Raw genomic sequence first — 15,164 nt, 5'->3', positions numbered from 1 at the left:
GATAAAGACACAGTAGGGATAGAAATTCAGGTCCAAACGACAAACCATTACCACCTCCATCACCATACCACTCCTCACAGAAAAATGGATTTCTATCCCTACTTCTTTTCTGCATTCCCAATTGGATACCTTTTTTCTTTCTTTCCAGGGATGAGCGTATGACTGCATTCAGTGCCAGGGTGAAAAGAGTGGGTGACAGGATGTATTCACGCTTAACTCCTGTGTCCATGTTGAATTATTCTGATGGGTAATGTGATTGTTTATTGCTCTATATATTGCAGAAACACCAACCATTATTTAGACATTAAAATTTGATCATTTTTTTTGGTAGTTTAGAAAAACACCTTTTTCATTTTTTTGCTGATGTTTTGACCATTATTTGGGTCATCTTCAGGGCATAATGTGCAGTGCTATTCTTGTGGTGTCATACAGGTTTTGTGTGAAAATGTTGTGTGCACACAAAACCAATAGGACACCACAAGAATCGCATCACACTTTATGCCCTGAAGATGACCCATAAAGGTCAAAACATTGGCAAAAAAAAAAAGAAAGAAAAGTGTTTCTAAACTACCTCATTCTTCACTGCTCCTCATGACTTTAACAAATTAGAAAACAACAGGTCACTAAGAAACACAAGTTAAAATGTGAACAGAAAATTAAGGGAAAATAATTTAAAATCAATTTTATTGATTATTTGGAAATCGTGATATAAACACTACACATCAATTTTATTTTCAGTATTAGAAGTATCAACCACTTTTTCATTTATGACCACTCTGGATCAAGGTATAGTATTGAAGAAGAAACCAAATTTAGTTGCTACTGCCAAGTTTTCAAACTATTTTAAGATCATGAACAGGGCAAAACAACATTAAATATGTCTACGGATGACCTTCAAACCTTAAAATAGTTCAAAAATTTGTCAGCAGCAACTAAATTGGCTTTCTTCTTCAAGACCATTCCTTGTCCAGAGTGTTCATAAATTTTATTAGGCGAGTGAAATAAAATTGATAACTATATCAAAAATGTAATTGATTCCATGCTGAGGAGGCTTCAGGCAGTAATATTCGCCAATGGAATTTGTACAAAATACTATAAATATTATACAGGCTTTTCTAAGGAGGATCACATCATCCTCAGTACTACCAAATTTTGACACCATACTGCTAGGTAGGTAAAGGATTCAACTGATTCAAGGTTGATGTCTTCTGCATCATCACATTAGCGTTTATTTATTTAGTAATGTTTTGGGCCGTTATTTTGGCTTGCAGTTATTCTTGGCACCAAGAGTACTGTCATCAAAATAAAGGTCTTCCAATCTTTCCTGCATTCCGATACTGCTTTTCCTTTCTTCCATGGATGAGCATATGACTGCATCCACTACCAGGGTGAAGAGAATGGCTGACAGGATGCATCCCTGTTTAACTCCTGTGTCTAAGTTGACCTGTTCCGAAAGCTTTCATTCATTCTACTTTTTTTTTTCTTACAACTTTTTGCAAAACCATATTTCCTTTGATAAGTGCCATTTTGCAATGTTTATTTATTTTTGTGTGTATGTGTTCTCTACTAATAATTTTTGTATGATTTTTTTCCAGTAAAACTTGTAATATGGTGCATGTTGAAAATAAAGAAAGTATCACTCCACAACTTTTATTCTTTCCTAACTCCTCATACTTTTTTCTCTCTCACTTTCAGATTGTCACAGGGTTCTTTATTAGGTCTCCTTTATTTTTAATCTATGTAAGAGATATGTTTGTTGTTGTAAGAGATATAAAGTATTGTAAATATTAATGTATGTAGATGACCTCCAGGTCCAATTCAGAACATTTTCTGAGTAGAGATATTAGGAAAGTAAATTTGTATATAGGTAAGTTATATTTTGTTAAAAATTAGTCTTTTAATGCATGGTAAATTGATAAAATTGATTTTATTTCATTGAGTAAATTCTCAGGCTTTCTCTAATTGAGACTATTTCTGTTTCTTAGTCTATCTTTCTCTTTAACTATCGTTCCACTTACATACATTAAATGATAGTCTACAAAACTATCATTTAATATAATGTAATTAAATTATATAAAAATATGAAACAGGGAAAATGGGAAAATTGGGAGATACAGACTGTCCATAAAATGAGCCCCCCCTCCGGTGGAAAATTGAAAATTTTCAAATTCGAAAAAAGGCAATTGTTCACAAGTGACAAAAAACAAATGGGACAGGGATGTGGATAATTGTTTTTTTGAGATTTTTCAACAAGATAATAGGGCAGTAACGTTACATTTTAACGGAATAACCGTCGGCTCATTGTCGTCTGCCTTTAGACGTCGTACGGTGGACGATGAGGCCAACCTGGGCCTGGCTGCCGCTGCCTGGCTGCGTTTTGATGTTACAAAGTGTAAAAGCGAGGAGCGTCCATTTTTCACGATTCGGACCCCCCCGAGACGAGAGTCGGACCTGGAAACTTTTCTCGCTGGCGTTTCTCGCCCGAACCCGGAGGCCGTAACGTCTTTTTTTCGATTTGACCGGCTGACACGCACACAACGACAAAGACGGACACTTACAGACCCAACCGTATATTGACCGACACAAGCCGTTCTGTAGGGTTTTATTTTTTTTCCCACTTTTTATAAACAATATATAATACGTATATTGTAACATATACATTTATTTGTAAGACGAGAGAGAGAGAAATTCGCACACGGCTACGATCTGTAGGAAAAGGTAAGAGAAATACCGGAAGTTGTGACAGAAAAGACGATAATAGTCCTTTTTTTAAAGATTTAACTCAAACCTTTTTATTTTAATTTTATTTTTACAAATTTTTTCTTCTTTTTTTATTTAACTAAAAAACAAAACAAAATCATTTTTTTTCTTCAATTCTTTCAAGTTTACTTGTTAGGTCTGTGTTGCCCATGGAGAAGTGCTTAAAAAAACAAAAAAAACTCCATGTACATTTTTATTTTTAATGCTAGATTTTATTTAATTATTTAAAATAATATTTGTTAATATATTTCTATGTAATATTAACTTTTTATTTAACTCTTTGTATTTTTGTTAAGCTGTTTACAGGTTTAAAAAAAATTAACACAGAAGAACTGCGAATTTGTGTTTTTAAACAATGTTGATAAAAGAAAAAATGTGTTGTGTGCAATGACAAATAATCTCTTATTGTATCTTTTCTCTCCCTACAGGAAAACAAAACAAAAAAAAATACAAAATTGGGTTCTGAAAAAAAAAAGTTTTAAAACAAACAAACTTACCGAAACAGAAATGGTGAAAGTAAACGCGAGTTGCCCAATCTTGTACAGCCAATCGGTACCGTCGAAACCGTACTTTGGCATATCGAGAAAGTCAGTTGCGGTTCGAATGTTTGATAATGTTTTAAAGCGCGCAAGTTTTTCTAAAAGAAAAGTAGTCAAGTGTTAAATCCCGGATGTGGTGTTCTTATTTTTCCTCCCTTGGTTTTTACTTTTTTTCTAACTTTTTAGAGTTTGCACCTTTTTCTTGGATTTGTAAGGTAAGAATCCATCTGAAAATACAAAGAAACACAGTTTTAGAAAGAAAAAAATCTTGTCAAAAAGATTTTTCCTATTTTAATTTTTTTTTTTTAAATTTATTTATAAGTATATTCAATAACATAATCTTTTTTGTTGTTGAAAAAAACAATTTTCAGTCTTATTCGCTAATTTTTGGGGCTTTTGAACGGCAGACTTGAAAGAAAGTCGGCCTTTTTGTTTTTATTTTTTTAATCAAATTTTTTCCTGGCTGAATAATTAACTTTGATCAAAAGGAAAACCCAGAAATTTTATTTTTTAATCTTTGCTGACCGACTTGCAAGCTGATTCCAGACTTTAAAAAAAAAAAAACTTTCTGTTACAGGCTCGATTGAATTTTATGATTTTCCCTGCAGGACAACAATCTTCGACAGGTTCAATTGTCTTTTAAAGTTTGGTCGCTTCCGATTTATTTGGTCCGTCTGTCCTCGTAGTTACAGTCTGTCAGGAATGTTTAGGTGTTTGGAGGTAATAGTGGTTAATAATGGTTAGAGTTAGCGTGGGAAAGCGTGTCTATGTTTTTAAGGGTTTATTTTTGGCGAGTATATGTGCTTTGCCAGGTGGTTAATATTGGTGATAAAAGATTACAAAACCAGGAATGGTTTAAAACGATTTATTCCGCATTATTTGCCAGTCTATAAGAAGATTATTGGAGATGCAAAGCAGGTTCGTAGCCCTACTGTACTCAAGGAGAAATTTCATTATCTTTTAAACTAACTCTTTCAGATTTTTCACTCCTGGATTGCTAGTTTTAGATCTTGATCGGTTGTTATTTTTTACAATTACATTTCGTTTTTGTATGTTACACAAGTTATACCAATTTAGGAGAAATTTGGGGTTCCAATCCTGTCGTCTGATCTATTTAAATGAATTCTTAACAAAGAAATAATTTTTGTTTCTTTCTTTAGCCGTTTATTAAATGTTAGATTTAACCTTGTCAAATTTACTGAAGTTTCTAGTAGTCGCTTAAAAAATGGGCCCAGCCAAATGATAATAGTTAATAATAATTAAATTAAATTGTGGAATCAGGTTTCAAGCTGGGATAGAGTAGTAAATTTATTGTTATTTTTAATTATAATTTATATTTTGATGTGTATTCTCTTTTTTAAATTTGTTATTATATGTGGTTTTTTTGTTGTTTTTTTAAACATTTTTAGGCCTAATGGATTCAGATAGCTCATTAGAGAGCGAAGAAAGGCATAACGGGGTAAAGAAATGGGAGAACAGGGCGAACAGCGATGTGTCGGATGATGAGAATTTTTCGAGGGGCGCCAAGAGCATAGATTCGCCCCCGGAGTCACCCCCGAGAGGGGGCGGTAATCTGGACAGCCCGCCTGCCTCGCCGGCTCAGGCGCTGCCCGAATCACCGCACTCTTCATACTCCGGCTCAGGGGGCGGTTCGTCCGGGTCGTCTACACCGCCCCTGAGGGACAGCAGCCCGGCCGGCTCAAGCCCGAAGAGCTCGCAGGGCGACCGTAGGGCACAGCCACGCACACCGCCTGAATCGCCCAGGTCTCCCGAGCAGGAGCCGGAAGGCCCATCGAGCCCCAACGATGACCGATCATCCATGTCAGACGGCAGGTCGAACATATCGTCCTCGTCGTCTCTCGGATCTGGGAAATCGCAGAAATCCAAAGGGGATTTGCCGCAGCGCAGGAATGAGAAAATGGAGATTAAGAGTCATGGCGAGGACCTCTCAGATGTTTCTGACATTGAGAGCTTAGGGTCCGTTTCTGACCGTGAACAAGAACAAGAAAGCATTCACGTAAGCATTGCTAGAATTATATTATTTCTGACCAAATTTGGTGGACAGCTGCCAAAAGTATTGTAGATCATTAAAAAAAAAAGCTTTTCCATTGAACTTGATCACTGTAGATTCTTATAAATTTAATAATTAAAATAGATCTTAATGATAATAAAGATTGTTTCTGAGATTTAATAAACCCTTTGCCCCTTGATCTTTTTTGTTTTTACTTGTCTTAATTCTACTCCTGGGGAAAAAATTTGGCAACCTGGATTTTAATTTAATTATTCGGATGGCATGTGTTTATTTGCAAGTTTTAGCCATCATGTCACAGGTATTGTCTAATATTGTTTCATTACAAAAATTTTCAAATGTTTCTTTTAAAATCTATTTATTAAGCCACTGGGCCATGAACCGTGGATTCTCTCAGAAAGTTCAACAAAGGTGCAAAATTTGTTCGAAGCATTTTATCATAAGTCCCTACAAAAGAACAAAAAAAAACATGTAGTTTAACTTTGTTTAAAAAATAAAATACAAAAAGAAAAACGGTAAATTTGTTTTATATATTTTATTGTTTTAAGATTACAAAAAGCAAGTGTGAAAATATATTTAATGTGTACAGTGTGAAGTTATAAGTTTATTTTTTTTCTCTCTGAAGGTCGATGAAGATGAGGAAGAGAAGGAAAAAGGGGGCGCATCTGGCGGCATGAACCTGGCTGAGGAGACGGAACAGCTCGATTTCGAGGCTGAAGAAGAGAAGGAGGAAGTTGAATCTGATAAGAAGGAGCCTGAAAAACCGGCCGACCGAAAGGACAAAGAGAAAGAAGATGGTGACGAAGACGAGGAAGAAGGCGAAGTCAAGGAACTCGAGGACGGCGAGATATCAGACGAAGATGAAAACAGACCTGAGGAGACGGAGCCTCGGCCCGTCTGCCGGTTCTTCAGCCGTGGTCAGTGCACCTGGGGATCAAGCTGCAGGTAAAAAAAAACTGCAAATCAATGCACGGGGTATCAATTTATTTTTTAAACTCCCAAAAAGCATTCTTTATGCAATTAAACAATTTAATCTTTATTAGCTGTGCAAATGCCTGTTATGCTTTGAAATTGGACAATTATGCTGAATATCCATCTTGTCACCATATTTTGTAACTGCGCATGAATTAAGATTTTTATTTTTTCATTGAACAAAAATCCCTTGCAACAAATTATTTTCCTTCTAACAAAGCTTGCATCTGACCAAATACATCTGCATTTAACAAATTTAGCTTGTTTTCAAACTTCTTTAGCACAAACGTGTTTTGCACATGAATAAAAGTTAAATTAATTTAGATTATTTAAAAGCATTTTTTTTAACAAGTTTATACATTGGGTTTGGATTTTGGAACGCTTTAGTCCCTCATGTAATTGCTAGATATTAATAAGCTTTTTTCTGCTTTGTGTTTAATAGCATGTTGTAAATAGTTGCATGTGTTTGTGTTTGGCATTAGCTTCCGTCACGTCACGCCTGCAAATGGCGAGACACCCGCCGTCACGATCCCGACCTTCCCAGCCCTGCGTGGCCACCCGAGAATCTTTAGGCCTTGGTTCCGTCGGGGGATTGGCCTCAGGTTTTTCAGCCCTAGGTAAAATCAGAGAGGCTGGATATATTTTCTTTTTTAAATCATAATTTATATTTTAGTTTTTGTCCTGATTTCTCGCATCCAGACCTTATCTTAAATTTTAAAAACAGTAACCGTCCGTAGGTTTTATTTTATAGGGATTTTTCATTTTTTCAAGGTTTGTACACCCTGGTGTTACCGACAAGGGCAATTACACGATGTTTGACATGGTCAGGCCTCTTGTTCCGATGAACTCTGGCCCTCCACCACCACCTCACATGTTTGGCACTCCGATGGACATGTATGGACCGAGGCCTTTGGAACGTCCGATGGTGAGTTTCTATAATTTTGTGTATATAGCAGGAAAATTAACTGGTATTGAATTTTCAGATGATGAGGCGAGAAGAACCGCCTGGAGAGTCTGCCTGGGAAAGGGGGCTGCGGCAAGCCAAAGAGGTAAGTTGTTATCAACACAAATAAAAAGCTGATTTTATGTGTAAGCATGTTCCAATCTTTTGCTTCAAATTTGAATGATTTGCTGGCAAAATGGGCATGCAAGAGAAACAGGAGGCAATTAGCTTCTCTTTGAATTATCAAACGAGAAGTCAGTAACCTACCTAACAGTTATTTAATATAAAGTTTTTACATTTTTTGCTCTTTTTTTTTTTAATTTGTTAAATCAATGCGATAAGACAAAAGTTTATTATAGATGTTGAGGAGATCGAATAAACGCAAGGAGACTGATGTAGATTTTGAAGAGAAGAAGATGAACTTGACCCTTAGCGGACAGGAGGAATATGACAAGGAGAATGACTATTACACCAGGGCGTCAAGCCCAATTTACCCAGAGGAAGTCTATCATGACAGATATGCGTAAGTATAGACATTTCCTGTCCAGCCTGTTTTTCCCCCCTGGTTGAGGTCCCTCCCAGTTTGAAATATTGCCCTATATTATAGGGCTAAGGAAGGCGAGAAGAGATATAGGAGTGTGTCTGACAGGTTTGGCGACTACCCGCCTCCTGGGTATTACCCACCGGGGATGATGGGCACACGTGAGCAATGGTACGATGACAGGCCGTCAAGGTACCACCATTCCAGTGGGAGACATCATCCTGTAAGTGAAAAAATCCAAAATGTGGGGTAAAAACAGTAATTTTATTTTTGTATTAAACCATTATTATTTTTCTTCACGTTCTAACTTTTATTTGGTGTTAAATTTTTTAGAGTTACCCAGCAAGGGTAGGCCCGAGGGATGGGGGCAGCGTACCTCCTGAAGACTACTATGATAGGAAAAGACAAAAATACTCATCGAGGGAAGTCGTGGTTCCTCGTTCTGAAAAAGCAGGCTGGAAAGATGGCAGGTAAGAATCTTAAAAATTGAAAAAAATCTCATATTTTTCTTATATATATTATTATTTGTGTGTGTATTTAGCCCATCGCCTAGGCCGAGAGGCTCTGAAAGAGACAGGACTGTTTCTGGCCGCGGCGATGAATGGGCGGATCCATGGATGAGGTCGAAATCGCCGTTGAGGAAAGGAGCCGCCCCAAGGCCATCGAGAAAAAAATCCTATTCTTCCAGATCTTCATACTCATCATCAAGGTACAGTATTGTCTTGCAGACGTTGCAAACCCCGGATGCTTACAATTTTCATGGATTTTAACATATTCAGTTCAAGCAGGAGCTCAAGTTACAGTTCTTATTCAAGATCAAGATCGCGGTCGCGGTCGCGGTCGAGGACGAGATCCTCCAGGAGGTCCCGGTCTTCCAGGTCGCGCTCACGATCCACGTTTTCTAGAAAGATAATGTCTACATTCTCGAAAGTGGCCAAAGACAAGAGTCCTTTCTCCCGTGGTAAGTACTTACTTTATTTTTTAAAAAAGTTAAGTTATAAAGTTTGTTAAATGCAGATAGGCGAGGAGCCAATACAGAGAGGTCTTCACATATGAATCCCCCACCTCCTAGTCCAAGAATGGTGTTTTCAAATCGACGAAGCCCCTCACCTGCTCCAGTCAATGAAAGGTATCGTATGAAAAAATTAAAAAACTCGAACCTTTTCCAATGTCTTGTCATGTTGCAGGACGACGTCGAGGAATATGTCAGCGAGACTTCTCGCCGCGGCAATGAGAGACAGATCGAGTTCGCGTTCCAGGTCGGGATCGAGCTCAAGCGGATCGAGCGGCTCTTCATCGGACAGCTCAAGCGACAGTGGGTCATCATCCTCATCGAGCAGGGGTGCCACTCCACCACCCAAGGCGACAGCCAAGCCAGCGGTCAACAGGAAGAAAATTGAGATTGAGAAACTCGCCCAGGACATGAAAGTCAAGGCGATGGACGCCCTTAAGGTATGAAAGGTTTAATGTAAATTTATCCATTTGTTGAATTATATTACAAAAAAAAATTTTTGTTTTAGCTTTCGGGGCAAAAACAACAGATTAAGCTCACATTGAAAGGTTTGTTAAACTGTTATATTATTTTATGTGCCAATCTTTAAATTTATTGCATTGGGCTGGTGCAAAAATAATGCAGGTGTTGAAAAGGTAGTCAAAATCATTTTTAATTTTTATAAAATATAGAAAATTTATTCAAAATATTTTCTATCACAATCTATACATCTTTGCCAATGTATAATAAGGGATATTATTCCGCTGATAAAAATATTTCAACTCACAATAAAGTCTTGGAAGGCTTCTTCGGCTTCACAACATTCTTTAAAAAAATTATCCCTCAAGAAGTGATCAAAATGCCTAAAAAAGAGGAAGTCTGTAGGCGAGAAGTCGGATGAATATTGAGGGTGTTCATATCCCAAGTCGTTAAGTTTCTGCAGAGTCGGCATTGCGTCATGCATGCCGTGAAGAAGAATCGGCCCCCTTACAGTTTACCAATGCTGGATGACTATGTTGCAGTTTCCCGTGCATTTTGTCAGTTTCTTGGCCATATTTTTTTGCTGTAATGGTTACAGCATAATTCTGAAAATTATAGTGAACACCCCCAGGAGTAGACCACCAAATAGTCACCATAACTTTTTTTGAGCGCAGATTTGGTTTCGGGAAATATTTTGACGCTTCATCCTTGTTCAACACTGATCTGTAAGCCTCCTGTTATCATTCTCCATTTCTCATTGCTCGTGTTGATTCGATCTAGAAATGGATGATTTTGGTGGTGTAACAAAAGAGACTTGCAAATTTCAAAGGTTGATTTCTTTGGGCTTCATTTAGTTCGTGAAGTACCCACTTGCCGAGCTTTTTACTTTACCAATTAATTCGTACAAATAAATTTAATGAAAATTTAGTTTGCACATCTTTCATTTTGCAGGTGCTCATTCTATAAAATTCAATATAAACTAAAATGTTTTGTATAAAAGATAAAGTTAAAAGTATTTATTGTAATGCATAAGTTAGATTTGAGGATTTAGCTTTGTTTAATTTAAAAACTTTTAAAAAAATTTCAAAACCTGCATTAATTTTGCATCAACCCAATAAATTTATGTTGTGTTCTGAGAGAGTAAATGTGAACATGTGTGTCATGTGGAAGGCTTTTAATCTACATTTGTTTTTAGATCGAGTACAACCTCCTGTAGTAAGTAGAAAGAGGTTAAACGATTCACCTCTTGACGATGACGAATCGCCTAATGTAAGTGATAAATATTATGAAAGAAAATTGGTACATAACATTTATTTTTTTCATGTATAGATAAGCAAAAAGAAGCTTGCGCCTTCACGAAGGGAGGAACTCTTAAAACAGCTTAAAGCAGTCGAAGACGCCATAGCAAGAAAGAGGTCGAAGATTTAAGAAAAAAAACATCAACAAATAAAAAGACAAGAAGTGAAAGAAAATAACGCAAGTCCGAGGAGAGCGGGATAGAAGAGCCGGTCCGCTTTTCTTGTATATATTGTGATAGTTTATTTGCTTAACTGTAAAAGGAACCGACGTCACCAGGCCCACAGGAGCTGAGTTATTTACTTTTTTTTTTAAACATTGCGCGATAACCCGGGTCGAGTCAGGAGAATGGCTCAAACACCCCGGGGCCAAAATTATTATTTCTTTTCCCTTTTTTTTTTTTTTTTCTTTTCCTTTTTTATATATATATTACATTTACCTACCTGTATCAAATTATATAATAGAATGATATTAATGATGTTTTCAGTGTATAAAAAAAAAATTGTAGTTTTTCCAGGGTTTTCGCCCCTGTTGCAATTTATAAGCGCGCATGGTTGAAGGACGGTCGAGTGATTGACGCTGCAAGATCCAAGTGAAAAGTGAATTTTTTTTCTTGGTATTTTTTTTTCCTGTAGTGTCTCCTCACTTTTCAAAGTTGAGTTAGGGCAACACTCATTGTAAAATATTTATGGAAAATAAGACTTAAGAAAAAAGAAAAAAAAACTAATAAAATTTTAGAAACCTTCTTAACAATTATTTCCACCTTATGAGTGTAATATATTGACTGTAATAAAATTTAAAAATACATTTTTTTTATTTAAAGAAAAAGAAAAGGTTTTTTAATTTATACAATTGGTTAGCGCCAAAAGTATAACATATTCCTGACCATTTTTAACAAATTAAAATGTGACAAATTTTTAAAGATATTCTTCTAGAAGTTGTAAATAGTATTTTTTTTTTAACATAATGAGAGTTAATAACATTACAGAGATTTCCTCCTGTAGTGTGGTGCAGGGTGATGAAACTGTAATTTGATCCTTAACGATCATCATCACCACATACAGCATGGCAAAATGCAGAAATGCATTTAATAGACCAACCCAGTGAGGACAGGCAGATCAAGTAAGGATCAAATTGCTAAATTTAGGTTAAACACAATAACGTAATTCAGATAATAACCAGAAAAGTTCTTGAAAGCTTTATTACATTCGCTTCTTGTACACCTTATTTGCTCTTCACCATCATCCCTTTCTATTATGGCACCGAAAATTCTTGGAATAATTTCGTTTCAAAGATCAAAAGGTTCTTTTCTGGGCTGATGAGGGTTTTATGATGATTTTTGTCCCTTGGAATATTTTCAAAGACTACTAGCTCCCTAAGATTCTCTTACGGTATCCTGGGACTTTGTTATATGAGTTAATTTGGGAGCCGAAATAAATTCGTTGACTCTGAAAGAATACTGAACCAGCACTGTGTCACTATCAGGTCTCTCTTTATATGCGGGTGAAGACAGACCCAATAAATGACCCAGTGCCGGTTCAGCATGAATTTACCAAATTGCAAACCAACACACACCATAAGTGGGCCATTACCTGTTCCTACTTACATAAATTTGGTCTCCTCATTGATGGCTAAGCAAAGAAGGAAAGCACCCTTTAGTTCTGGGAGTGTGTGTGCTATGCTGTCTACATAATCCAAATAGGCCAGCGTTTGGTATGTTTCCTAAATCACAGATCACTTTTTTATGTTAAACAGGGTATAGGTTAGAGTCACCATGCCTTCTTTCATCCGTCCTGAAATCCAGACTACACGTGGTGTATCCATCATTTTCACTAAGTGGGTTTGGGTGGTATATTCATTTCTTGCATGGTGGTATATTCAGTCTTGGGTGAATGAAGCTATTATAAGCACTTTTAACATCTAATAGAGGTCAAATGTGGGCACCTGGAATTCAATAACTCTTTCAAAAATCAACCGAAGAAAGAGATCTAATCTACGTTGACTTATTTAACCAAAAGCCTGCCTGATATTTTCCAATCACTCTGTCAGTCTTGTAAAATAGCAAATGCAATAAAACCTTATATGCACGTGTTAGAAGTGAATTCCTTCTATAAATTGAACACTAGTTGATCCTTTTTGTGTATCAGGCATATGATGGCCTTTTTCCACTGGTACGGTATATATTAATTTACCCATATAATTAGGTTATGGAGTGTTATAGAATTTCCCTCCACCATACTTAAATACCTCTGCCAACAGGCCTACAAATCCAGGGGCTTTATTGGTTTTCATTTTAAATATTGCATCCGTAATTTCTTCAAAATCTCAACATCATCATCCTCAGACAGTATGCTTCGAATGTCTTTAACTTCTTCTCATCTATCACCATTGATCAGGCTGTTATAGTGGTGGCTCCATTTTTGCAATATAACTTCTTTTCTGGAAAATAATGTTCCATCTTTTCTTACCAAAGTCACTTCTGGCCTGAAATTAATTAATAAATTTAATAAAATAAATTAATCATTAATTTATATTTTTTGTTATTGTAAAATGTCTTTTTTATAGTGGATTTCGATCCGTAAATAAATAAATAAATGGGCTCTTCCTTTATCTGACAGAATAGCCCGCTTTCTTTTATATTTCTATAAGCTTCAATTTGTTCCAGTTCTTTATAGATCCAAATTTTTTTCTTTCTATGAACCTTTTTCTCCTCTCGCCTCTTTATCTTATATTCCTCTGTCACTCTCCTAGTAGGCTTTCTGCTTAACATATTCCTAAAGGCTATATTTGCAAATTTTACCACTTTGAACGTCAAACCATAGTGATCTTTTATTGGTTTTCCTTGCAGTCCTAAGAAGACTTCCTCTGCTGTTTCCACTAACACCGCACCTTGTATGATAATATTTTTCCAAATTAATTAAAATTTTAAAACGACTAAAAATATGAAAGTTGAATTTTAGGTGATTGAAGAAAAGCCTAACCTAAAATAATGGCTTTACTTGTATATACATATGTACGTAAAATTGTAATATTTGTTTTAAATTTTTCACTAAAGGCAATACAATAATGTTAGAAAGATCAAATAAGGGTTTTTTTTTTAATTGAATCAGATTATTTTTTTTTTGGTTCTGGTTGATCACAATTGTACAGAATATGTATTAATCCATTTATTTAGTGGTCTAATTGACCATATTAATTATTTCAATTAATTATTCTTTTTTTATGTAAGGTCTGAGATGAAAAAGTCGGTGTCATGAGTAGGATTCAAACCCATTTGAAAAATGGCAAAAAAAGTAAAAATCAAAAGGTTGTAGGTCGAGATGGGTAGTTGGTGTTCGAATGGAATGAAGTCTCGATAGCTCAAGTGATTAGAGCAGCGGTGTATTGAGCCGGTCATGGGTTCGAATCCTGCTCATGACACTTTCTTTTTCATCTCGGCCAAGACCTTACATAAAAAAAATTAATTGTACAAAATGAGATGCCATGTTCTCCCCCCACTAAAACATGAGTAGATCATGGGTGGAGGAAAATGATGAGTTTGCTTATAAGCTGGAAGGACAAAAAGACAAAACAATTAACAGATTTATTTTTATTAAATATGCCTACAGTTTGAGTTTAGAAATTGTTTAGTCTATAGGACTAAATGGAACATGAGTGGATTCAATGAGATGATTCCTGCATTTCTTTCTCTGCTTCCTCTATTTCTTTTATCTCATCAGGGTCGTGGGGCCAGAAAGTCGGGTTGTTTTCTAAGTCGAGCTGTCCAGGATTTACCTCCAGGAATTCTTCCATACTCATCTGCTCGTATGGTATGAGACTGTTCATGTATGATATCTCCTCCCTGAACTTTTGTATGCGTTGTTCCGAGCCAGATTTGAACTCCTCGACAGCCTTTTTCTGCAAAAAGAAAAAATATAAGGATTTAGCCAAACAGTGAGGAATGGCCGATGGCTTTGTACTTACGAGTTCCTGCTCCTGGGCGTCAATTTGGGATGAGGCGGTGTCCTGCGGATACGGAATCTGCAAGCTTTCGTATTGTTTTTGGAAAGCATCGACCATACCAGGAACAGGGATAAGCTTCTTGTACATTTCCCAGTCCAACTTGGGTGGATTCTCCGGGTTGCTTAGCATCCTAAAGCCAATTTATAGAAATTTTCCATAATATTAAAACTATATAAAAACCCTTTCTTAAAATAACCTTCCCTATTTTCATACATTTTTGGTCGAACACCATACCAAAACTAGAGCAAGTATGTGTCCATACTTTTTTCCAAATTTCATCAAAAATTTATCACGGTGATTTATAAAAAGAAAGAAAGAAAATTCAACGAACCTTCTCAGGTAGCCGTCGGATTTTCCTTTAAATGCTAGATACATGGCTTTATCATTCGCAGGCACCCTTTCGGCCAATTTTGCCCAATCGAAGAGTTTGATTGTCAGCCTTTTTGTAGCCATCCTTGTGGAGGAGAAGAAAGCTGAAAGTTATGAAAAAATCTGCAGTAAAAGTTGGAAAAATTAGATCTCGGTTATTGGCACTGATAAGGGGGAAAAGCAAAGGGTGCCTTGATTAGATTATTAGTATTTTTATCACTATTATTATTTTTTTTACAGTG

General features: G+C 36.2%; 2 protein-coding genes across 6 annotated transcripts; one reads left to right on the top strand and one right to left on the bottom strand.

Annotated features, from left to right (window-relative positions):
- The first annotated feature begins 2,336 nt into the window (after nt 1-2,336).
- Nucleotides 2,337-11,264, top strand: LOC106663157 (zinc finger CCCH domain-containing protein 18). 5 transcript variants are annotated; one of them, XM_014387767.2, is made up of 16 exons: nt 2,337-2,718; nt 4,709-5,316; nt 5,954-6,273; nt 6,783-6,917; nt 7,072-7,225; nt 7,284-7,349; nt 7,603-7,766; nt 7,851-8,007; nt 8,118-8,254; nt 8,326-8,493; nt 8,564-8,745; nt 8,802-8,913; nt 8,972-9,236; nt 9,305-9,344; nt 10,451-10,524; nt 10,585-11,264. In XM_014387767.2, the coding sequence occupies exons 2-16, from the start codon at nt 4,714-4,716 to the stop codon at nt 10,681-10,683; spliced, it is 2,676 nt and encodes an 891-aa protein (XP_014243253.1). In that variant the 5' UTR covers nt 2,337-2,718; nt 4,709-4,713; the 3' UTR covers nt 10,684-11,264. The 5 variants fall into 5 exon arrangements, with proteins under 5 accessions (XP_014243253.1, XP_014243255.1, XP_014243254.1 ...); XM_014387769.2 differs by lacking the exon at nt 2,337-2,718 and adding an exon at nt 3,064-3,514 and having other exon boundaries at nt 7,893-8,007; XM_014387768.2 differs by lacking the exon at nt 2,337-2,718 and adding an exon at nt 3,064-3,514 and having other exon boundaries at nt 8,573-8,745.
- Nucleotides 11,265-14,119: 2,855 nt separating this feature from the next.
- Nucleotides 14,120-15,126, bottom strand: LOC106663004 (ATP synthase subunit d, mitochondrial). Its single transcript, XM_014387468.2, has 3 exons — nt 14,885-15,126; nt 14,515-14,683; nt 14,120-14,448 (listed from the first exon to the last, which is right to left on the bottom strand). Exons 1-3 carry the CDS (start codon nt 15,004-15,006, stop codon nt 14,212-14,214), a joined length of 528 nt encoding a protein of 175 aa, XP_014242954.1. The 5' UTR covers nt 15,007-15,126; the 3' UTR covers nt 14,120-14,211.
- Between the last annotated feature and the right edge of the window lie 38 nt (nt 15,127-15,164).

This window comes from Cimex lectularius, unplaced genomic scaffold, assembly GCF_000648675.2.
Source record: "Cimex lectularius strain Harlan isolate CLEC.00 unplaced genomic scaffold, Clec_2.1 scaffold265, whole genome shotgun sequence".
Taxonomy (NCBI): domain Eukaryota; kingdom Metazoa; phylum Arthropoda; class Insecta; order Hemiptera; family Cimicidae; genus Cimex; species Cimex lectularius.
This window is presented reverse-complemented; position numbering and strand designations above follow the sequence as displayed.

Coding starts and splice junctions, on each gene's coding strand:
- LOC106663157 (XM_014387767.2), top strand. CDS start 4,714: ATGGATTCAGATAGCTCATTAGAGAGCGAAGAAAGGCATAACGGGGTA. Junction 7,226..7,283: donor GGCCTTTGGAACGTCCGATG/GTGAGTTTCTAT, acceptor TTGAATTTTCAG/ATGATGAGGCGAGAAGAACC. Junction 8,494..8,563: donor TCTTCATACTCATCATCAAG/GTACAGTATTGT, acceptor TAACATATTCAG/TTCAAGCAGGAGCTCAAGTT.
- LOC106663004 (XM_014387468.2), bottom strand. CDS start 15,006: ATGGCTACAAAAAGGCTGACAATCAAACTCTTCGATTGGGCAAAATTG. Junction 14,684..14,884: donor TCCGACGGCTACCTGAGAAG/GTTCGTTGAATT, acceptor AATTGGCTTTAG/GATGCTAAGCAACCCGGAGA. Junction 14,449..14,514: donor ACGCCCAGGAGCAGGAACTC/GTAAGTACAAAG, acceptor TTCTTTTTGCAG/AAAAAGGCTGTCGAGGAGTT.